Here is a 24,804-nt window from a genome sequence, read left to right as displayed (position 1 = left end):
GAAGTTTTGACAAATGTAATATAGTTGCATGTAAATTTACTACCCTTTATTGTCTTGTGTCTACCCCTTTCCCATAGTTTACAAAAACAGACAAAAAGAAAGAAACAGAAGGACAGAGCCCCAAGTTATCCACAGAATAGTCTAGTCTTTTCCAACCACCAGTCAGGTGTTCCCCTCCCCCTCCCACCCCCAGCTGCTTCTGACCCCTTCACTCTTATAGCCAAACTCCGCTAAAAAGGCCATTTATAATTGAATAAGATGGTTTAGTCTACATTTACCTAAGGTTCTGACTTGCTGTGCCTGCTTTTAAAGGGACTTATATCCCTCTTCCATACTAAGAACTTTTCAAAATATATAAAAATAGAAATTAATGGTACTGGACAATTACAGTATGATTTTCTCACTTGTAAGATAATACATCTCTCCTCTTATCTTTTGCTGTTTCTCCCTCTTTCTTCTCTGGTGTCCTTCAGCTTGAAGTCCAATTCCTTTTTGGAAGCCTCCCACAAACTTCTACAAACTTACTATGTTTCAAAGTCACACACCTGTCTGAAATTGTGCTTTATCTCCTTAGGGAGGTGATCTACCATGGGAGTGTGGAAGCCCATCCTCAGCCGACCTGTAGGCTAACAGGATGCTCTGCAAGAGGATGAGATTCTGATGAGGGAAGTTTCAGGTCCCTCGCTCACCAAAGCTCAGGAGTTCTAGTGAGACCCAATATAAAAAAAGCACAACTAATTATGTGCTTCAGGTTCTGGGGATAACTTGAGCATCCACCAATATCCAGACTACATGAATACTAACTCATAACATTGACTGAGTGCCCTAATATAGACCAATGTCTCTGTAAACATTCTCATCCCCATCCTATGGATGAGAAAACAGAGACTCGGAGAGGTTAAGTAGGTGGCCCAAGATCAAAGAGCCCGCCGGTGACAGAGCCAGGCTGTGGACCCAAGACGGTCTAACCTCAAAGCTTCTATTCTTTCCCTTTATCCAGAGGGAACCTTGAACCTTTACTCCTTACGCTCAATGAAGGGAGGTGGCAAGAAACTTACAGTAAGAGAATCCATTATGTTTCCTGGTAATAAATATTTTGGAGCCTGGCTGACATAGAAAAGAATGATAAGAACTCAGTTATGACTGTCCTGTTACATATCCTTTCAGGGCAGCAGATAGAAGGCTTGAGACTGATTGGTTCATTTTTTATTAAAATTAAATCTAAAAATTATATAGAAAGTCCTTCCCTGGGTATAGCTTACTCTATGTGGCTATTGCGTCACATTTGGTTAACCAACTTAGTCAGGGACCTAGTGATCACACATGAGAGAGATGAAAGATTTAGATCAAGTGTCTCTTCATGGAGAGATTTGGTGATTCATTAAAATAGTTGGCAAGAAGTGCCAGGAATCTAGGTATAAAATATCAGTAGAGTTTTTTCTTTCTTTCTTTTTTTAATTTGAAGACAGTAAAATGGAAGAAGAGGAAAATTTTGCCTATTAATTGATTACACATGTTAAGTATCGTTTTAGAAGATGGATGATCCGCATTGAAGAAACTAGGGGATTAACTATAGAAGTAACAGTTCTCCTTAGACCAACAGAAAAGATAAAAAGGGGCCACCTTGCTTCACTGGGCCAGGACTTCGAGCAAGACTGTCCCTCTTTGTCGACACTTAACACTCGGCATTTTTAATAATTAAAAAGAATGAAAAATAAAAAGTGTGAGTTAAAAGAAAAAGCGCAGCAAGGTACACAGATAATATAGGATGAATAAAACTAGAAAAATTAAATAGAAAAAAAAAAAAGAATGGCAAATACTAAATTGAAAAGAGCCAGGAAATAAGAAAAACAGAATTAGGAAGAAAAAATACACGAATGAACTACAAGGCAATGGAAGGCTGGAAGTGGCAGCAGAAGGATAAAAACTGCACGTGAAGTGGCAAGAGGAAGCTTAAAAGCAATTAAGATACACAGGTACTAAACAGAACAATAAAAACGCAGAACAAGCGAGGATGAGTGGTTAAAACAGACAGCATATCCGCTAAGAACATACTTACAAAGATTATAAACCAGAGCAAGTAGTAATAAAACAATAAAACAAGGAAGTTGTATAAAGCAGTACATTAAAGAACAATTAAAAAACAGTAAGAAGAGAAAATTAACAGGCTAAAATGACATTTAATAATTGTATTAATAACTAACGCATACTGACTTCTCTCCATGTGTTAGGCACTCTATATGCATTAACTGATTGAATTCAAGTTTGTGGAAGTAACTAGGACATTTTAAAAAATGTAAACTAAACACTAAAAAAGTTCAGAGGGGGACAAAATCAGGCATCAAACAACCAAAAATCGAAAAGTTAGAAAAAATATACCCACAGGTGTCAATTTTCATTCCTTGTCTCATGTGACTATTTTTGATGTTGAAAATCACCAAGGCGGCAGAAGGGTATAGTAACTCAGTGGTAGGTGCATGCTTAGCATGCACGAGGTCCTCACTTCAATCCCTGGTACCTCCATTTAAAAAAAAATTTTTTTTAAAGAAAAAGAAGATCACTGAGTACCTGCATAGGCACTTCTTCTGTGGAGCACAGTTTCCAGAAGTGCCTGGTAGATACGTTGGTTCTTCCCTCCTCTTGTCCTAGTAAGCTTAGCCTTTCCTAGAGACATTCATTCTGAGTAAAAGAAAGAAAAATGCTGTATGATATCGCTTATATGTGGAATCTTAAAAATAAAAAAGAACACAAATGAACTTATCTACAAAACAGACTCACGGACATAGAGAACAAACTTATGGTTACCAGGTGGGGGAAAGGGGGTGTGAAAGGATAAATTGGGAGTTTGAAAACTGCACCTCTTAGGAAGTGATGGAAATGGTAGCTATCTTGATGGTGGTGGTGGTTTCATCGGTGTATACACAGCTATCAAAATTCATCAAACTGTGCACCTGACTATGTGTAGTTCACTGTACAGGAATCATACCACAATAACAATGTTTAAAAAAAATTCTTAAGCAACAGAATCTATGGCCCAGAACCTGTGGCAGTAAGAAAACATCTCAAAATCCTACTCACTTTACAGGATTTAGACCAGGATTCTTTACTCCTAGAAGGACTTCCTAGTTCCTCCAGGCTGTACCTACATAGTACTTAGTGCATTGGGCTTACAGTGGAAGTTCTTCTCCAATTCTTTTCTTCATTTCCCTGCAGCCCAGGTTTCTTGAAGAGAAGGATGCTAGTTTTGCATCCCAGCCTTCAGTTCAGACTTGGTACACACAAGGTGCTTAATGCATGCTTTTTGAAGTGAGCCTACTTGAACCAGTTGTCACATTTCCTTTTTTTGTCTTTTTTTTAAACCCAGAAACCAACCTGTGGCTAGATTTTCTGTCCACCTGGAACCCCCACACGTATGCCTGTGTGTGTTTCTGTTGTCCAGAAAGAGTTGCTCTGGCAGAGAATGGCTTTTTTTTTCTGTCTTCTTTTTCTATTTATCACAACCTGGTACCCACCTTTTACCTCCAGCTTATTTATAGCTTAAACCCTATCCTCTTCACCAGGTCATACCAGAACTCTTTTTCTGGGTCTGTTCAGAGCCCACAGATCTGGCGCTGGTTCTTCTCTTCCCCCTACTGTTTTTCTGCGGCAGGTGTTGTCCCTGAGGACTTTGCCTGATCTGCAGTTCGTTCATTCACCCATTTACTCATTCCGTCAGCAGACGTTCTCTTGGAATGTATTATTAACCAGTTATTGTGGACATTAGGGCAAGGAGAACACAGAGGGGAGCAAGAGCTTCTTGTCAGGCAACTCTCCATCCTGTCTAAGTTGATTGCTACGTTTAGCCCCCTTCTTTTGACCTCATTTTTTGTGGAATGGGGAAAACAACTGATTAATACTCTTCGCAGGTAATTATATTTTGAGGAGAGTTATGAAGACACTTGCTAACTCTGTTCTCCAGGGCAAAGGAGTTCCACTTACCTTCGTCTTTCTTCCTCAGACCTATACCTGACCATTTAACTGTGTTGGTCTTTTCTCTAGTGAATCCTAGACGTCAGCCAAGACCTTTCAAGCACATGAGACAAAGATCTAAATTAGATGTGGACTTGCCTCCGTATGCTTTGTTTACGTTTCCTTTTTTTTTTTCTGATTATAAATTAATGTTTAATGTAGAAAATTTGGAGACTGCAGGAAAAGCACACAGAAGAAAATTACTGCTCCCTTTTTGCTCTGCAGCCGTCTAGCATTTTGTGTGTAAGTACGTTGTGTGGGTGTAGGAAAGTTACGATCATATCGAACGTATCATTTTACTAAAATGCTTATTTTACTAAAAATATATTGTGAATATTTTCCATATCATTAAACATTCTTCTCAAACATAAGTTTAATAACCGCATAGGAGTTTGTCACCAGGGAAGTCCGTAATTTATTTAATCAATCTCTACTGTGGAACATTTGAACTGTTTTCTTTCTCTTTTCTTTCTTTTTTTTTTTTTTTTTACTATTTATAACACTGTGGCAAACATCATAGTACAGAAAATTCAGTGCATATTTTCTATTATTTCCTTGAATAAATTCCTAGAAACGGAGTTGCTGGATCAAAGGATGTGAACAAATCTAAGGCCTTTGTGATGTATTGTAAACTCTTCTCCTGGAAACTTCCAGGAATTGATGGTTCCCACAGCATTTTTGATCATTTCCTGTTTCCTCACACCCTCAATAACTGTGTCTTAGTGGCTTTTCGATCTTTTGTCAATTATCACATTATAAAATGCCAGCTCATTCTTATTTTAATTGAATTTGTATCTCTTTGATTTCCTAAAGAGATTGAACCTTTATCATCTCTTTGTTCGTCTTGTCATATGTATTCTTGAAACGTTCATGTTTTTCTTATTGACTTCTAAGAACTCTTACACGAGAAGGACATCACTCCATTTCTCGCTTGGCCAATATTGAGAAAATAGAGAAAATTGTATTCTCACTGGAGGGAGGCTCATGTGCGATAGGGCCCCAGGTCTCATTCCGTCTATTTCTGTGTAAAGTTCTCCAGAGGGAAAGCTGGATTGTTAGCCTAAGAAAAATGAAAGGCAGATCTATGTGTGATTCTGATGGTGATCTTAAAAAAAGAAAATTAACCCTGCAATCTGAATTGGCTTGACATTTTCTATATTTCTTATAGTCTCTGAAAAAACACAGGACTGTAAAATAGAACCCGAATTGTCTAAAAGAACCTACAGATACATTAGTCAGTCAAAACTTTCCTTGAAGATTTACTCTGTGTCTAGTATTCCCCTAAGTATTAGGAATTGCCGAATAAGTCATTGGCTAGTTTATAGCCAGGTTGAAGGAATGAAGCTACATATAATTTAAAAGCTTTCTTACAACCTTAGCTAAACTCGGGTCTAGAAGATGGTCTTTTGAGTGACTAGATGTTTTCTCATATTTTGGATGCTCTGTCTGTCCCTTCGCATCTTCTTTTACCATCTGACAGGCAGCACATTCTTCTAGGTTATTGAATTTTGACATCTCACCATCATCCTTCCCTCTGCCCCTCACACCCACCTGGCAGAACATGTACAGAAAAGCCATGTCAAACTCCTGGAAGCTTTACCACTGCAGAGATTGCTGGGACAATCTAAAACGGAAAAAAAAAAAATTTAAATTAAAAAAAAAAATCAACCCACTCTTATCCTTGGATGAGCATCTCAGGATAAAAGCGGCCTTGCCCCAGCGTCCACTGAAGATGCCTGGGATGGTGTCAAAATAGTTCAGAACTCTTGGGTACATGGTTTCCAAGCACCTGCCCTCATCTCCTAGGTAAATAGAATTCTCAAAACAACAGGACCATCCCTTCAGTAAGGCTCAGTGGAGCCCAGGGCCCCATTCTAGCACATTCCTCTCAACGTTCTCTGTCTGCCTTTCCCCCACAACTTCCCACCACATCTCTCCCCCCCACCCCCACCCTTCTGTTAGCTGTGATGACCCTGCAAACACTAAATGGCATTTGAGTGCATTAAGCAGCCAACTCTCCGGTGACATAGCAATTATGGCTCTGAAATAGATTTGGTGCGTCACAGAAGAGAAGGGTTTTGAAAGTTTCTGTTGTGATTATAACCTGTAACTCCCACAAATAATAGGCTTCAAAATAAGAGGCTGCCAGCGGAGCCTTTATGGCTTTGTCTCAGTGATGGCACGTAAATTGCTATTAATGTCCTAAGTGTACTTGAACATGCCAGTCTTGGGAATGTGGCGTTGGCTCGGTGTCTCTCTTTACACGGCACGTCATTGTGGGTCTGATAATCTGGGGTAACTGCTGTCTCTTGGATGGTCAGAAAAGTCTAAGAGGCTTTAGCTTCCTGCGTGATGGCAAATGGCCTTCAGGTTTACACCGCGAGTTATGTGTGTGCTCCGGGGCTGGTCACCGTTCATCGTCAAGGTGTCTGTACCATCCCTGTGTGTGCCCTGAGTAGATAATAGTCCTTCAGCAAAGCCAAGGCAAAACTCAGAGGTTATGAAAATAAAATGAAGAATCTGGGGCTATACAGAATCAGCAAAATCAGATCATTTCTACTGAGAGTGAAAGAAGAAAAATATTCTTTGCTTGAATTTTTCAGATTTGGCTACATGTGTAAAGAGAATCATCTCTTGTCTTACACAGCCCGGTTTCCAGCATCTGTGTGTGTGTGTGTGTGCGTGTGCGCGGGTGCACATTTTTTAGGTGCTGTGAGTATTTTCTGAACATGTATTAGCTCTACGTCAATATGATAAAATATGTGGAAATTATGCGTGTTTTTGTATACTGTGTGTGAATGTATGTAAGTGTGTGTGTGTCTTTTGGTTTTGCCAGTCTGGGTGTAGAGGATGCTTATTCACATATAAATGGTTTTCTGCACTAGGACACCTCTACTTAGTAAAGCAAGCCGAGCTGCTTTTTCTTTGTCTCTGAAAAGTTAAATACAACAAATCTCAAGCCTGAACTTCCTGTATGGACATTTAACCGAAGGGCTCCCTAAGTATGTGTGTGGGACATGGAAACGTTTTACGTTAACTGTCCTATCTACACTTTTAATAGAAATCAGAAAGCAACTGATTATGCTGTACACCAGAAGTTGACACACTGTAACTGACTATACTTCAATTAAAAAAAAAAAGAGAGAAAGCAACCAACCCTAAACCTGGGGGCATACACGACCTCATATCCTTTACCAGCTGCAAGAGGTTCAACCAGAGCCATCCTGTGTGTCTCAAGTGCCTTACGTAGCAGTATTAATACTGGGCCTTCACAACAGATGAATTAGGGAAGGATGATGTGAAGAAGGTGCCAAAATAGATCTTGATCTTGGAGCTGACCTATATGTGCACTTCGGTCATGTGGCGCTGGCTGCTGGCAGGATAGCACACTATGATGGTGCCACAGTTGAGTTTTGCAGTTGGATTTTGACTGAGCGCCCTTGAAACAGCAGTTAGAGCGCATGCCAGATAAGGCTGGAGATAGTGACTTGTAGTAAGAGTTCATATTCATACCAAGTGAACATGGATTAGGTTTACCATCTGACTGCGCAGATTTTAGACCAGGACTTCGCTCTGCCAGTGTAACATAAACCTGATTAACCAGCAAGGTGGCACCACACATGGTGATGGCTCAGATGTATGACCTCAGAGGAGTAGTTTGTCTGGTCCAAAATCAAGTTTGATGAGGTAGATTGAGGCTTAGGAGTGAAAGGTATTAAAACCCCCTGAAAGACTTCTCTGAGGCTGATCTCGTGGTTCATAGATCCTAGCATCTTAAGAAACATCACAATGGAATATTACACAGCCATAAAAAAGAATGAAATAATGCCATTTGCAGCAACATAGATGAACCTAGAGATTATCATACTAAGTGAAGTCAGACAAAGACAAATACCATATGATATCACTTACATGTGGGATCTATAAAAAAGGGCACAAATAGACATATTTACAAAACAGAAACAGACTCACAGACATAGAAAACAAACTTACAGTTACCACAGGACAAAGGGATAAAGTAGGAGTCTGGAGAGGGGGGGTATATCTCAAGTGGTAGAGCACCTGCTTAGCATGCATGAGGTCCTGGGTTCAATCCCCAGTACCTCCTCTAAGAATAAATAAATAAACCTACTTACCTCCCTCCACCAAAAAAAAAAAAAAAAAAAGGAGCTTGGGATTTGCAGATACTAGCTACTGTATATAAAATAGGTAAACAACAAGGTTCTCCTGTTTAGCACAGGGAACTATATTCACCATCCTGTAATAACCTGTAATGATAAAGAATATGAAATATACGTGTGTATAACTGAATCAATTTGCTGTCCAGAAACTAACACAACATTGTAAATCAACTATACTTTAATTATTAAAATAGAAAAGAAATAGCACAAAGATTCCTTGAAGGTGAACTTAAGAGCATAAGATCAGTAGCACCCACTCTCTACGATTTGCACCCCGCAGGCATTTGAAACTTGAAATGTCCAAAAGCAGTGGCATATAGTGGGGACTAAGTTTGGCGAATTCTAGCTTCTGAGCCCTAGCTTCCTGGCTTGAGAAGTAAAAATAGGAGTTCACACTTTGTTTATGTACCTTATATATTCAGCAACCAAAGGCAGAGAATTATCCGTGAGTCCCACATAAGTACAGAGTTACAAAGGGCACCAGCAGCCAGGCAGCCTTACGGTCACAGGGACGGGGACCGAAGGAAGCATTCAAAGCATTCACTCCTCTGTTCGTTCAACTCAAGTGCTTAACTGAGCAGCTGCTCTATCAGACATGATCCTCATCTTCCAGTGACTTGATTTGATTGAATGATTTATCATCTCACTGAGGATAAAAATCAAAGCCCTCACATGGCCTGCAGGTTTGGCATGATCAAGCCATCCCAGTCTCCAGCCCATCCTCTGCACTCCCGACTCTGCTCCTATGCTCCATCCTTTCTGGCTTGCTTTCAGTTCCTTGCAGCCTTTGGATGGGTTTCTGCTTCCACCTCGAGGGCTCTTTGCCCCACTCTTTACTTGTCTATTTTCTGTTCACTTTTAGGCTGACTTTCCAGAAGCCCCCACCTCAATGAGATCCCTGCTTTTCTCTCTCACAGCACTTACCCATCTGGGGTCTTTATTTGTTCTTTGGATGATGTTTTGAATGTCTGCTTCCCACAAGACAGCAAGCTTCATGGAGCAGACACCAGATTTTTTTCTTTTAATGTGTTGTATCTACCACTGTATGCCTAGTATATCACATGAGGGAGGCGCTGAAGACCTATTCGTAGAATTTAAGAATTAAAGGATTACAGTGAATAAGGCCTGGCGCTCACATGGGATATCGAAATAAGTAAGAACTGCGCCTGGTTAAACGTCAACGTGAAAGGGCAAAAGGTTGGTGGTACCAGGATTTAGGGAAGTGGGTGATGGTTTGCCTTGAAGAACCTTGCTGGAAGGGAGGTAGTTCTCTCGCTGGCCCTTGAAAGAAGACACGGGTTCCTAGAGACCAGAGGAGAGGGACAGACAAAGGCACAAAGCCTCTCGCCTGGCTTCTCTCTAGAGTGAGAAGGAGTCTCACTTTGGCGACGGGAAGTCTGTTGTTTCTCCACAGCAGCTCACACCGTTAAAGTCTCTTCTCTCCCAGGAATGGCTGATCGCACAGCTGATCTTTCTTAAGCTATGGACCGTCACAGCAAAATCTCAGAGCTGCTGGGAACCAGACGAGTAAGGAGCATGGTGGTGTGACTTGGATGTAAGGTCCCCAGGGATCTAGTGGTAGATGGCACCAAGAGAGGACAGGGGGCCTTGGAAACAGGAATCCTAGAACCAGGACTGGCTTCTGGGAAATGGGATGGCAGGCCCTAGTTGGTGGGCTGAAGTTCCAGAGCAGGATTTCAGCTGCAAGAGAAAATCACGACCTCAGTCGTAAGTGAGCTGCAGTACATAGCAGGGAGCTAAGCGGAAGCCGGGCCCGGGCTTGGTGGGGATGCGCTCGGCCGGGGGGAGACATTCCCTGCATAGAGATCCAGGTTTAAAGAGTTCAAAGCAAGAAAAACAGCCAAACTGGCTCCGAGTTACCTATGGTACCAAACTAGACTAGAAGAGAAATTGGAGGGCTGAAAGAACATGTTTTTCCCAGACAGGGTTGACCAGACTTAGCAAATGAAAATACTGCATGGGCTATACTTAACATAAAAAGTATTTGTTGTTTAAAATGTATATGTAACTGGGCGTCTTATAGTTGACTGCGACGCCGTTCCCAGGTCCTAAGGTGGAAGCGGACCCTGCTTGTGGGCCTGAGCCCTGGAGAGAGTCAAGGTGGGCAGACAGCCTGCAGGCCACTGAGGGGCTGTGCCTGTTCTGTAAGTCTTTGGGATTCCCACGGTGCCTGGGCTGTTGCCTAGGAGACCGTTCCTGATGCAGGGTGGGACCCCTTCCTGCTCCTTGCTCTCTGTGCAGAACACTCCTTGCTGAGATGGAGCTGCCACAGGCAGGGTGCCGTGTTTTTCTCTGCTCTTTTCCCTAAAAAGAAAACAGAATATAAATATTTATCATGGTTACTTGTTTGGGATAAGCTAGGAAGTACTGGGTCTCCTTGACACCTACTTAGTAAGAGAAAAATTGACTTTCTAGGTGTCAAACTTACCCTGAAACCTGGCACTGCCTCTGCTCTGCCTCTTGAATATCTTCTAGGTATGCCCTGCTCTTTACCTACAGTCAGACTGAACTGTGGAGGTCAGAGACCTGATACTCAGGGACCTGATCTGTCCACACCTGGGAAATGGATGGTACAGTGCCACTAAACATTTATTTACCTCTTATTATATTCCTTCAAGAGATATTAAATTCTGTGCTGTGTCATGCACTGTGGTAGGCACTTTGGAATCAAAGATAAGTCCCATAGCCCTGTCCTCATGGTCCAGTAGGTAAGATGGATGTGTGATGAGAAAATGCAATATGGCAGCACATGAGAGAGAGGGGTACATCCTGGGGGGACAGCCCAGGGGGCTTGCAGGAGGAAGAGAGGTTGCTGGGGGCAGATACAGGTGGGAGAATACTTACACTTAGTCTTGAAAAACGGCCAGGGTGAGAGTGGCACGTAGGTGGATGAGCGGGACACTGTATTTAAGGGGAAGGAAACAGGTGTGAACTGGCAACCCTGTTATGGCAATTTCTAAGTATCCTGACCCAGTTGAAGTATTAACCATGAGCATTGAGTTGGAGAGTCAGCAAGATCAAGGACGTGGTAGGCCCTGACATTGAACCTCATCTTGAGGCCAGTAGGAAGCCACTGGAGGTTTAAACAGGGAGGTGACACAATCAGAACCACATCTTGGAAAGATCTGGTGGCAGCTAGAGGCAGGACTAGGGGGGTGCAGAATAGGCACGGATCTGTTTACTGCTGTAAAATCTCCCAGGGAAATTTTGACTCCTTTCTCCCTAAAGGGGCTTTTCCAATAGCATCGTTCATCCCAGAGCCTCTCTCGGTAAGCGCCCACAGCATAGTCTTCGGAAAAGCATATGCGTATCAGGGCAACCTAGTTCTATCTGGATGGAACAAGGCTGGGTCTAGGGTATGACTCCACTCTGTGAGCCGGTGTCTCCCCTGATGAACAGTGGCTGTGTGTGTGCAAGTGTGTGCATGTGCGTAGAGCGAGGCAGAGAGGATGTATCCATGTTTCTCTGTTTTTCTTTTGGCCGGCCCCACCAGGGCCTGGGTGGTTGCGGGCCTGGAGCACCTCCACCTTCTTACCCACGCTGAAAGCATCTCTGGTAATGGCATCTGGCCCGTATGCAGATCGAGCTCGGCTCGGTGCTGACATCAGCTGGTTTGTGGCACCTCAGCGTATTTCTGGGTTGCAAATGAGAGTTTCTTAGCGCCAGCCTCGCTTGGGCTGTCACATCAGGTGATGAATTCTCTGCATCAACCGTGTGCTGCTAAGGTAAGCTCAGAGGAAGAGCGGGAAAGAGAGGAGGATGGGACTGGCCGTTCTCAGCCCAGCAGCAGCCGCTGCTCTGGGCTAAAAGCAGCAGTGAGGGAGAGGCGGGTGGCAGAGAACAGAGGAGTCAGGGCTTCAGTTGCAGTTCTGAGCTCTTGTGTTTTGTTAGGAGAAACTCCCCCGGCTGTGCCATCAGCCATCGCTCCATCCCCAGCTCCATGGCTCGCTCCATTTCCCTCCTCTGACAGGCCTTATCCATTAGATGGGGTTCTGGCGAAACTTGGTGTCCATCAAATTATGCGCTAAATTCATTAGGGCAGGATATTAAGTAAATCGGCATTTTTTGTTCCTGAAACATTGTGTTCCCGAATACCTTGAATTTGTGTTTCGAAAGTCTAGATTTTCTTAACTAGGAAACCTGCTGCACTTTGCCCTAATTGTATATCCAAGAGCTTCCTCTTCTGGGAGCTTCCAGGGTGAGCCTGCTGGTGGCTTAGGATTTCCCTGGTGGAATTAAACGTTAGGTCAGGTCTTGCTGCCCAAGCCACAGGCTACAGAATTAGCCCGAAGAACTGGGTGTAAATGTGCACTCTCTCTCGTTATGGACGCTGTGAGATAAAGAGTGCATTTGACTTTGCAGATTCCCGCGCCTTAACCCCTCAAGGCGTTTCCAGCATCAGCATTTTGCAAAATGAGTGTGTCCGTCATATAGGACGGTTGTGCATCATCGGAGAGTGAAGGAGGAAGTTGGGGTGCAGGAAGAAAATTAAAGCGAAAAAGTCTTATTTCCCGCCACCCCCGCCCAGTTGTCAGTGAGACAGCCTTTGACTCGCACTGCGCCCAGAGATAAATAAACACACAAAGGCAGCGTTTCCTACTTAATATTCACCCGCGGTGGCAGAAGAGGGAAGGAATCGCTCCCCGGGGTTAACGTGGCAGTAAGCGAGGTCAGCTGTTTCCCAAGACGGTGCAGCCTCCGAACGTCTTACATTAAAAGCTTACATCACAGCCAAAGCAGCCAAAGTGATTTACGGGAAACCCGTAAGGTCGCGTGGGATTTTTCTCGCAGTTTCTGTTCTCGTGGACATTTTAGCAGCAACAGCAGCAGACGATATACCATTGTATAAAGCACCTCCAGAGAAAAGCATCCTTTAACGTTTCTCAGTGTTCGACTTGTTTGTTGTTCGTTGAAACCCGTAGGCTACAGTGTCCTGACTTTGGCAAGAAGTAGAGGGTCAGAGCTGGGATGTCCTGGGGTAGGATGACCAGGGACTGAATGTCCCATATTCCATTAATCCCTGAGTCCTGGGCAAACTGGGACAGCTGGTCACCCCATCCGAAGCGGGTGTGTGTGTGTGAATGGAGGGGGAGTGAAAAAAAGGCAGTTAAAGAGAGTTGTTTATTTTTAGTAAGATTTTGTTAAAGGTTTTATATATTCTTCTTCACCAGGCCAGCTAGCATAATTAAAATGCTGGTTTGATACTGGCTTGAACTAATTCCTGTCTGCACCATCTGTGAGCTCTCTGGCCCCTCTGGCATCTTGCGCACTGGCCTGAGAAAACAGAACTTTTTTAAGGAGAGAGATCAAATGTCTACTGTGTGAGTTATTTCAGCACTGAGACAACTCAAAAAGAAGTCTCCTGGAACCTCTTGGTCAATATGGAGCGCCTTGCTATAATTCCCTCCTAGTGAAATGCCACGGAGCTCATTTCCTTTACTGATGGCTCCGTCTTGGGCACCACGTATTGTTATTTGAATGGCACTGTAGTCCTAGTGGGGTGGGGGGGTTGTGAGCAGCATAATGAAATGCCTTTGTGCCACATGCGCTATGACACGGATGCTAACTGCTTTAGAGAGCTTCGTCATCTACTTGTCTCAGACCAGGTCGATCCTAAGATACATGACTTTTCCCCTCTTCTACCAGCACCTTCCTCTCTGCCTTGTGACTTTGTCCTTACAGAACCCCTGTCAGGTTTCCTATAATCCTGTCCTACTCAGCAGACACACACACACACCCCTTGTAGTCTGTTTAATTAGTAAATTAAACATTTATCCACCTATCCATCTGCTAAACATACACATATAAAAATTTTTAGGGCTGTCAAACATCAAAAAGCTAAGAGGAATCATCTCTGGGCAGTAGATTTATGGCTATTGTACATTTTGCCTTTTGCACTTCTCCTATTTTCAAATAGTGTATTGCATATATAACTGCAAGTATTATCTAAGCATGTCATACTTTTATCATCAGAAAAGGTCAGGGATGCTAAAGGATTCTCTTTGGGGAAAAATAAATATCACCACTATTCTCCATCAGCCAAAAATGGCACCAAGAGAATCCACGTGTTCTTGGTTGAGAGGGGAGGCTAAGATATTGCCATCCCTGTGACCAGCCTGACTTAGGAAACTGAATTAATTCTGTTCTTGATTCTGGTTGTACTACAGAGCCTGGGCCCTCCAACAAGAAAGAAAAGCCCCCTGTTAGAAGAGAATTCCCATTTTCCCCTCATTGTTCCCGTTCACAAACAACAGGGGAAATGTCTTCCAGCAAAGAAGGGGAGTGGGTGGAGCTGCCTGACGAGTTAGGAGATGGCGAGTTGAACTTGAGAGCAGTTACTCATTGATCCGTGTTCTGGGCATTGCTCAGGATGACCTTTTGCCCTCTTGGTACCTAGATCTGCTCTTTACAGAGGTGTGGGGAAAAAAAAACCTACCCTCATGCTGAAGTATGAGGTATGGTGGGAGCTGCTTTGAATTAAAAGCCTGGCTTTCCTGGGAAAGTCGGAGCCTCATTTGGGGGAGCCAATGACAGAGCATGCCAAGTGGATGAAAAAGGCAGAGAAAAGAAGCCTGATTCCAAGGTTAGGAAGCCTGGGTTCTGTCTCCGTCATACTCTGGAAGCCTGCTTTCCTCTTGCACCTCTGCTTTCTCATGAATGAAACGTGGACAAACTTTGCCAGCACCTGTCAAGTGCTAAGCATGCTCTTAAGTACTGTAGATAGACTGTGCTAGAGCAGAAACCGTGGTCCCTCCTAAATGACAAAATTAACACCTGCCCCAGGTGCCCCCCAAATATTTCTGGGAATAAAAGGAAAGTCCAATAAAAATAATTTACTAGGACTGCCTAAAACCTAGTCTGTTCAACATTAAAATTGCCAGACTTGAGGTCTATTAACTGCAGAGGAGCCCAGTGACTGGGGGCGGGGCGGGGGGGGAGCTTTCAGGACACTTACATTTCAGTGCTTTAAAATACATAAACAATCATGCATCAACCACTATAGCAAATCATCCTTCAGCTATTTTAATGGTGGGATACTTTTTGAAAAGGGTGGTCATTAAAACACATCCTTAAGAACAATTTGATTGTTTGAATGCATCTGGATTTAGAGTCTTAGAAAGATGATCTACAAATGTCTTATCAAACGTGTAGCTTCCTGTCTTTCTGCCTTTTTAGATCTGTTCACACAGACCAGGCCTTACGGTGTCGGCACCCTTGTTTTAGCTGTTTTATTTGCCTGAATCACCCTCTGTACTTTTCAAGGCTCGCCTCACTGAGTACCTCCTCCACGAAGCCTTTGCTGATCTCCACCAAGAGGAGATATCACCTTCATTTGAACCTTCATAACAACTGGGCTGTCCCCTTGGTTAGGTTCCGCCTGGAATTACAGTTCACAGGTGTTGTCTTATCCGCCTCCTGGAGCACGTGGACTGTCTCTCACTCATCATTATACACCCCAGAGCATCTAGAACAGAACCTGGCACAGCACAGGTGCCTGGGATCCCACAACGTGTGGAGCATCCACAGCTGGAAAGGACCTTAGAAAGCACTGGAGCTAACCTTTTAATTTTTCTAAAAGGGAACCGCAGGCTGCAGAGGGAAAAGTGCCTTGGCCAGAGCCAGCAGCTAATCGAAGCCAGATCAGAACTAGAACTCAGTCCCTCGGCCCGCAGGGCAGCTACCATTGTTCTAGAGCACACGTACTCATCATCTGACGGCTTGGACCAAGTTACAAAGCCTGTGAGAAGTGGGAGGTGCTAATACTGTGTCCAGAGGCTCACCAGGAGAACTTCAGCTCATCTGAGGGTGGGGGGAAGATGTTACCAACCACAATAATAGCTGCCCATCTGATGAGTGTCCCCATGTGCCAGGCACTGTCCTCGGCCCTTGACCCAAGTTGCCTGATTGTCGTTGTCTGCTCAGAACAGCCACCCGATCTCAGAGGACTGACTTCTCTCCCTTTTTCCCTTCTAGGCTAATGGAGGTTGGCAGGATGCTACTACCCCTTCATCAGTGACCTCCCCTACAGAAGGCCCTGGCAGTGTTCACTCTGATACCTCCAACTGATCTCCCAGCAGTCGCATCCCGGCTGACCCTGTGCCCCAGTCGGGGCAGGGCCAGGAGGGAGGGTTTCTCAACGCTGAAGCGGTCAGACTGGAGGTCGAAGCAATCAGCAAACACAATAAGAGTCTCCTTCTCTTCTCTTCTTTGGGATGCTATTTCAGCCAATCTGGACACTTCTTTATACTCTCTTCCCTTTTTTTTTTTTTTTTTTTTCTGGGTAGAAGCCACCCTTCCCTGCCTCCAGCTGTCAGCCTGGTGTCCGTCATCTTCCCTGCCCCTGGCCCTCTGTCCTAGACTCCCTGGGTCCCCGCCCTCTATGACATCCCTGAAGGATATTTTCAACAATTAGAGGAATTTCAAGAGGAAGACAAAAGTACAAAGAAAATAATAAAAGCATTTGTTTGGTTTCATGCTGGTGGTTTGAGGAGCCAAATGTACCTCACTCGGATCCCCCGCTCCCAGTGTTAACAGGCAACCCTGAGATCTTATCTCTCTTGTTACTCACACTACCTCTTAGCAGGAAGACACCACATCGCCCTACTCATTCCAGGCCTCCCTGCCTCCTCTCGCTTTTCCCTCCCTGGGGGCAATTCTGATCAGAACACTGTCCTCTTCTTCCCGGCCCCAGGTATTCACTGGGGACTGCCACTGCTGGGGCTCTAAAGGTGCCACGTTTTCTGGTTTCAGCTCTGCTAGGTTGATTCCCGGGCAGGAGGTCAGGCAGCAGGAGAGGGCACGAGGGACAGGAAGGGCAGGATTCCAAGAGGCTTTTGCATCTTCCCAGTAACAGCTCTTGGCTTCAGAGGCGCAGGGTCTGGAGATGATGCAGAACACTTGGTAAGCAAGGTTCAGAGCCTGCTGCAAAACCAGGTCTGAGTTAGGCATGATGGTGAGTGCATCACTGAGGAGTAGAAGGTTCTCATCCTGAAACCCTTCCAATGCATCTCTCCCACGCACACACACGTACACGGACCTATAGGCACGTACACAGTCTCACAGCTTCACTTGCCCAAAAACAGTCACACGCCACCTACAAATGCTTACGTTAGGAACCATAGCATTAGACCTTGTGAGCCCAAGGGAGGGACTTAACAACTCTTGAGTGAAGGTCAGTGACACAGAGAAGCACCATGTGCTGGGGTTTCCAGGCCCCGCAGTCCCCCCACCCCCACCCCCAGCATGCACACGCCAGAACACCATACACGGGACTTGAGGGACTTGATCATGCTGAAGGCCAGGATTCCAGTGGAATATCTCCCTGCTCTCACCACCCCTGGAGCCCTCAGGGAGCCACACACAGCACTTACACTGTCTCATGGATTCCGGTCTGTTCTGGTTTTGTGTTTACCATACGGACATGCACTCATTATCCAAATTGTTACATGCCGCCACATTCTTGTCCTGGAGGAGAAAGTTGTATAAGAACATGGTTTGGGCCAACTTTCTGGTTGCTTACTTTGAAGACCTGAGAGTGACAGGGGAAGGGGAGGCCATGTTTTCTGTGAAATCATCAGTGATTTTTATCCCCTGGGTCTATCTAAGAGAGAAGAGTGTGTACTAGGAAGCTATTCTCCAATGTCAGCTGAACTTAACCTTCTTCAGGGCCAACTGTGCCAGCCGTAAAGATGGCAGCTCTGTCACTTGATTAAGTGGGAGGTGGCCAGATCTCTTGGTGCCTCATGTTCTTCATTTGTAAAATGGGGGTGATTATGCCCGCTTCACCAAGAGCCTTGTGAGAGACTGAAGGAACTGATTTAATTCCTATCCGAGCTGTAATTGTAGAGTCAGGGAATGTAGCATCCCTAAGATAAACAGGTTCATAACATGTGGGGCCGATAAATGGCTCTCCCGTTCTAACTGCTGGTGACCATTGTGCCCTGAGGTCATCACCGTGATGGCCAAGAGAAGGGTTAATGTTGCTGCTTTTGTTTGTTTTGATCTGTTTGCTTTCTTAGAATAGAGATAAGTTTCTAAATTGGAAAAACAGGACCTGGTCCTCTGAGCTTGTACTTGCATCCAGTATGTGGCCTTGTAAGTACTTAGTCCCCTGTCACATCTACTTTGTTTGAGAGGCCTCTGGGAGAGGTATAAGATCCTGAGGGATGAGGATGGCCAGCTAACAGGTCATGGAAATTTTGCATGGCAGTATAGAAATGAATAGAAAATGTTCCTGTGGGTGTGGGTGTGTTGTGGGGTGGGGGTTCCTCCTAAGGAATCTGAAGGTATGTGTATTTGAAGGAAACACAAAAAGTAAATATTTGGCAGGATGGGATTATGCCTTGATGACTAAGAGCAGTAGAAAGACTGTGTCTCGTAGCCTGTGCCTTAGTCAGAACAGGACTTGATAAAGAGGATTCTTGGAAGGAGTGTCTTGTGACCCTTCTGCAGTGATTAGAACCGGTGGAGAACTTTGTCTTAGTGGCAGGGATCTATTGAAACCACCCACACAGGAATATGGTGGGATCACATCCCCCTGATCTGGGGCCAAGTAGGAAAGAGACACAAAAAGGTTCTCTTGGAAACAGGAAGCATGACTCCAGATTTGGGTTGACTGATTTCATCTTAAATGAATGGAAACGATCAGAGCAGTGCTACTTTTGCACAGGCGGGTTCCCTCCCTGCAGTTTGCACTGATTGTCACCACTCACAGCATCTTCCCGACCCAGCACTTGACACAGCGCTTGGCGCAGCCAACACCTGTCCCACAATCTCCCCTCCTTGCCCACGATCACGTCCAACATGGCGGCCACCAGATCTCTCCGCATTCACTCAGCAAAGCATGGGAACCCTGGCAGTGGAAGGATGGGGATGGAAAGAGCGTGCCTCTGGAAGTACAGCTCCCTGGGAATGCGTATTAGGTCAACCCTACAGATACCAAAATGTGCCCCCAAGATGCCTTCATTTCCTGATGGAAGTGAGAGCTCGCCATTTTCCCTGGCAGATTTCCTCTGAGAACAGATACTAGTCCTAGGGTTTGCCCACCTTCTCACTCTTCATTGCAACCTCCTTTTCATCCCTAACTCCTCCCCCTGGCGTGGAACTGACTCCTGTGCAGTACTTTGCCAAGTGGCACCTTCTTTACTTCTATTTTTTTATTTTGCTGTGGTGGTGGTTCTTTATTTTCTGGTTGCCTTTTTCTCACATATCTTTCCCTGCCCCCCCTTTCCTTCTGAGTTTTATTTTTCTGCCCAGAAAAACCTGACTTCGATACCAAAAAAGATGAAACTACAGAAACTCAAATTTAAAAAAAACTTAAAAAAAAACAAAAAAAAATACTCAACGATTCTTTCAGCTTTATTAACATTTTCCATTGTTTCTTGCGACTTGTGTCTCGTTCTTTGTAGTATTGATGCTGAACATTTGATAATGAATGTTCTTGTATATTCAGATAAAGGAAAAAAAAAACCAAAAAAGCGGTCTGAATTTAATAGTGTTTATAATAAAAATTTTAAAAATGACCCTCATAGCACGCAAAACAGGATGGGGAATTTCCCCTCTTCTTTCTGTGACAATGCGCATCATTCCTGCATTAGTTTTTAACACCGAACTACCTACGTTCACCATTTCCCCCATTTTTCTTTTATTTTCTTGCATTTGTGAATTAGTTCAAGAATGCTAGAAAAGTGTCGAGTTGTGCACATCCATTTCCTGTTTCACAATGTTTAAAAGTGACAGTAATTCATTTTGTAAACTAAAAAAAAAAAGGTTGGAATAGTGAGAATAGGTACAACCTAACACGTTATTATGTTTATTAACTTTGAGACCCAGAAATAAATTCTTTTCTTTCCTTTATCCTGCTCTTTAAAATATTAAAAAAAAATTATGTTTTGTGTTATTTTTGGTTTGTTTATGGGGGGGGCTTTTTGTTTTAATTGTCAGGATTATGATCTTGCTGTTTTTATTCCTTAAATATGTATACGAGGTGATGTGAAAAGGTGACTTTTGTAGAGTAGGCTGTTTCCTTGTACTTCTGTTTGCTTGAGAACTCAGTTGCCTTCAAAAGCAAAGATCAAGTCCACACTGACGTCACATTGCCCATCCACCTTTCTGGAGTGTGTGGCAATCCTGCGGTCCCTGAGAAAGACAAAGCCAGGGACCTGAGTTTTCCTTTTGGCCCTTTCACAATTCAAGCAATTGGTCCAGGGGACCCTTTTACACTGTAGGGAAAGGTTTTTGCCTTGGTTGATAGTGAATGTCACAACAAAATGCTTTCTTTTCTTTCTTCTTGATTAATAACAGCATTCCACTAGGCCCCTCCACCTACAGAGGACATTTTTTCTTCCAGAAGACTCCTGCAGGAGATCCTGGTGGGATGTGTACCTTTTGGCTAAAGTAGACTAGATCCGGGAAGCCATCCCTGGGGCCATTCCGCCTGCTGATCTTTTGAGCCAGACTCAGTCCTGTTGGTCTAGTGCTGAGTGGTTAAAAATTTGGATCCATTGGCTGTGCACCGAATTAACCCCTGATTTAGGCAGCTGCTTAAAGCAGATTGTCAAAGGGGCTCGAGCTGGAATGTTTTTGTTACAGGAGGAAAGAAAGCAATATTATCTGGAGGAACTTACACGTTTTTCACTCAACAAATGATCAAGCGTTCGGAAAGCATGCAGAATTGCAGGGCAATACTTCAGGAAAAGTTTCTGCCAGAACACTGGCACCCTTGTTTCCGAGTTATAACAAAATAATGACGAACTTTTCACATCACCTTTCTGGTTTCCATCCCTAGCTCAAAGCTTTCTGAAATCTTTTATTTTTTTTTTTGTAAACTTTTCCCCCCTTTTGTTAAAACTAATAAAACATTCAATGTTGTCCCCCTTTCCTCTCTTATTACTTCTTTCCTTTCCTTTGGCCTTTCCGAGTATTTTGAAGTGCTCTCCTTTGGTTGTTGGTTTTATTCGCCCGCGCCCCCTCCCCGATTCTTATTATTCAGAGTATAAACCTGCAAAGCTCTGCTCTGTTTTGGTTTTGGAAGTTTAAGCTTCTCTGCTTCTGTGAGAGCACAGGCTTCTGTCCCTTTTGATTCCAACTGAAATTTTGTGTTCTCTAATGATGCTAACACGATGTAGGTTTTACAGTCTCCTAATTTGTACTGGTAATGCATATTCCAAATAAATAGTTTCTTTTGTTGCAAAAAAAAAAAAAGAAACTTGTATTTTGTGTAAATTTATTCTCTCACAGGCTAGCAACTTGTCTCTCCCCAAACTAGGACTTGCGTTAGTGTGGATTATGGTTTAAACTGTGGCCCTAATCATTTTTAATGTCTACATTGGCAGTGGGTCCAATGACTTCTCTGCAGGAGAGCAGGGCACCCCATCTTGTCTGCTTGTCTGTGACTGGCCGTCATCCACCAAACGTCAGTTCAAATACCAGGGTGAGGTTCTAAAATAAATCCTGAGATTCTGAGTCACAGCTGTTCGCCCAGTGGTTCTCCTTTTCTTGTCTTTGTCTGCCGTGATCTGGTTATAAGGAAAATTGTGGTGCCCAAGAGATGCTTCAGGGGAAAAGAATCTAGGTTAGAGATGACTACCCAGCGGCAGGCTCTCAGAAGTATGCCAGATGGCACGCCACTAGATTTACACCCCTACTGTGTGCTGTCTACCAGCCCATGTAAGCATCTCTCCTGGTGGCTTGTCTGCACTCACACTGAGCCCCGACCCTTGGGGTTGAGGTCTGTTAGGGTTTCGTGTCTCAGTGTCCTGGCTGAACCGCCACTTCTGCCTTCAGCACCTAAGTCTGTTTCCCAGCCCTTTGACACCCTCTTTCCAAGCATGGAGTGGGATGGGGCCCCTTGTCTGGCGTTCCACATGCTGTTCCTCTACGGGCATCCCATGCCTTGTTTTCTCATTCTCACCCCTTAGTTCTCAGGAGCCTCTGCCCAGAGCCCCAGGGAGGCAGGTCTGTATTTTCACCCTCTCATCCCCATCATGACTCTAATCGGCAGAAAACAGATCGCAGGAATGGAGAGTCAGTGGGGATCAAAGTACCATTTTTACTAATGATCATTTTTTAAAAATTACTTATTTAATTAAGGGATAAGGTAAGGGCTCAAGGGCCTCAGAATGATAAGGCCATCTGGCTAATTTCACTTGGAGAGCTCTGCCAGGGGCCAAGCTGTTACACATGGGGGCGCATTTCTGGGAGCCTGGGGGTGCAAGGCAGTTTCAGCCCACTTCCTTTCTCAGTTGCCTAGAGAGCTGTGGACCAAACTTGCCCATCTAGTTTATTACTTAGAGTGTTACTAGACTGTTGCCTAGTAACAAAAGACCAGAATGTGTAATGCCTCAAATGCAGGACAAGTCTACTTCCCACTTAGAACAGTAATGGCCGCCAGCACACATTCCTGCGCAGGGTGCCTTGTCTCCACGCGGTGACTCGGGGATCCAGCTCCTTCCACTTTGTGGATCCTCCACATCTGGCCTGCAGGAGGATGTGTGCAGAAGTCTCACCACTGCTAGAAAGCCTTGATGAAGACCTCCCTTCCATTCATACTCCTAAATGCTAGGGGTGGGGGTGGGGCAAGAGGATGCAAAAATGGTCCCTGGCTAGGCAGCCACTTCCTGGCAATGACAGCCCACGGTGACTTTGAATACTTGGCTGTGTCTGTCACATCTAGTGAGCAAACGGGATCAGTGAGGACAAAAGACACGCCCATGTGGCTGTTCCACTGCACCGGATACACCCCTAGGAAAAACATTCCCAGTAAACATCCCAGGCTTGGCTTTGTTACTCCTCAAGGGGACAATCCAGGAAGGTACTGATCAACCCAATACCACCCTGCTCGACCGTCTCCAAATTCGGTGGTTGTCTAAACTCAGACCTCCACACTCAGCTGTGGTCATCGCAAGGGGAGAGGTGCAGCCCATTAAGGCAGCCTGTACCCCACTTCAGAATGTTGCCCCCATGTTTACTGCTGTCTGGAAGGGTGAAGTCTGATGACCAGCAGTCACTTCAAAAAACAGATCTAAAGCTTTAAAAATCATAAAGTCTGATATGCTCAGCTCCCTTGGGCCCCCAGTAGACTCCCACCCGCTTATCCTTATAGACCTCTATGGCTTCCCCTGCTGACACAGAAAGACACGCAGCAGGATACCAACATTCTGGCCACCGTGTGTTCTCCAAAGGATCGCCTCCCTCCAGAGTGGAGGATGGCACAAGAGCTCAGTATTACGATATCATTCAGTGGGTGAGCCAAGGAAGGCGTTTTGCCCTGAATCTCTGTGCCAGAGGCCCGGAGGGCTGAGTGGGGCTCTGCTTTGGCGGGGGGGGGGGGTCACTCATGCCTTGCAGAAAAGCCCCTACAGTGTACAAATAAAGAAAACAGTGGGTTCACTGTCCAAGCCTCTCAGACACAGTGAGGTACAGTCTATGGCTTCCAGCCTTGGGCAGACTTCTGAGGCCACTCTGGGCAGTGTGGGGGTGAGGAAGACGAACTGGGGAGGGCCACATGCTGGGGAGAACCACTGTCCTTGTCCTGGGACCCACGCAAGAGACAGCTTAGCTCACGATTCTGGGGTTGCTCTGGATAGATCACAGGATCCATTCATTATGGAGTCTTCTGGATAGATCACAGGATCCATTCATTCTGTCCAGCTTACACTCCAAGCCCAAATTCCCTCTCCCATGAAAACCAGCCACACTGTCCAGTGTAGCTCACCAGCACTGACAGCCAGCACCTCTGGACGGCATAAAGGGCACCAAATGCTATAGGACATTTGAATATAAATCTCCCTTTAATATATATCCAAAGAGAAATTAAAATGCAGAATAAAATCCTCCTCTCTCAACTTAAAAATTCTATGAAATGCTAGTCTGAAATGCTAGCCCTGCCTTTCCTGAATTTCTTCCTGGGTTCCTCCTCAGCCAGAAATCTCACTCCAGCGCCAGAGGCAGAGTCAAAGCTTTCCTTCTCCCGTGGAGACCTCTTCCACTGGAGTGGGGGTAGTGGTTCTGGTTTCTTTAAAGTTCAATCAATCCCAAGTTGAATTTCTCTGGTACCCCACTTTTTTCTAAAGAGTCACTTTAGGAGACACGTGAACGCCATCCCAGAATCAGCTGACCCACGGAGAACTTAGAAAACACAAGCAAAGCCCCAGCTACTAATGCAAACTTCAGTTCCCAGAACCCCAGGTCTGAGAGCCACGTGACTTGCTGAGGAACCACCGGATCAGAGATCTGATAGTACAAGGGACACACAGGAAAGACAGAAAACATATGAAAGAGGATAAACGAAAATCTCAGCTTCAGTCTTTGCAACTGTGGTGGTAAGAGAAAACCGCCACCAAGAGGTTAATTTTGCATTCTGCTGCCTGTAACCTGGGGGAAACCATCCAGTCCACACATTCTGCCTCCTTTCTCAGAGAATGACCTTTGAAATATTCATGTCTCTGTGCAAAATTCAAAAATGTAAAGTGGGTCCCCCTCCCTCCACAGGCTTAGCAGAGGCTCCCTTCTTCCTCCCTGGTATCCATACACATGTGTAAGACGTGTCTTGATTTCCACTTCCCTTTAAGCCCTGTGTTCCCAATCCCAGCTA

The 24,804-nt window shown here is 44.7% G+C and overlaps 1 protein-coding gene and 1 long non-coding RNA gene across 4 annotated transcripts in view; one reads left to right on the top strand and one right to left on the bottom strand.

Moving 5' to 3' along the window:
• Positions 1-21,080, top strand: part of PBX1 (PBX homeobox 1) — a 279,686-nt gene extending 258,606 nt beyond the window's left edge. For all 3 annotated transcript variants that reach the window (XM_072946220.1, XM_031688705.2, XM_072946219.1), the window contains one exon: positions 16,185-21,080. Coding sequence is in view for 2 of the 3 variants with exons in the window: in XM_031688705.2 (XP_031544565.1) it covers positions 16,185-16,277 (93 nt within the window). In the remaining variant the exon portion in view is untranslated. The remainder of the gene's footprint in view (positions 1-16,184) is intronic.
• On the bottom strand, positions 4,770-5,886 carry LOC140687955 (uncharacterized). The gene is made up of 2 exons (XR_012062586.1): positions 5,682-5,886; positions 4,770-5,068 (listed from the first exon to the last, which is right to left on the bottom strand). It is a non-coding gene; the product is annotated as an uncharacterized lncRNA (long non-coding RNA).
• Positions 21,081-24,804: the final 3,724 nt, after the last annotated feature.

This window comes from Vicugna pacos, chromosome 21, assembly GCF_048564905.1.
Source record: "Vicugna pacos chromosome 21, VicPac4, whole genome shotgun sequence".
NCBI lineage: Eukaryota > Metazoa > Chordata > Mammalia > Artiodactyla > Camelidae > Vicugna > Vicugna pacos.
Note: the sequence above shows the minus strand (reverse complement) of the source record. Positions and strands in the feature narration are given on the sequence as shown.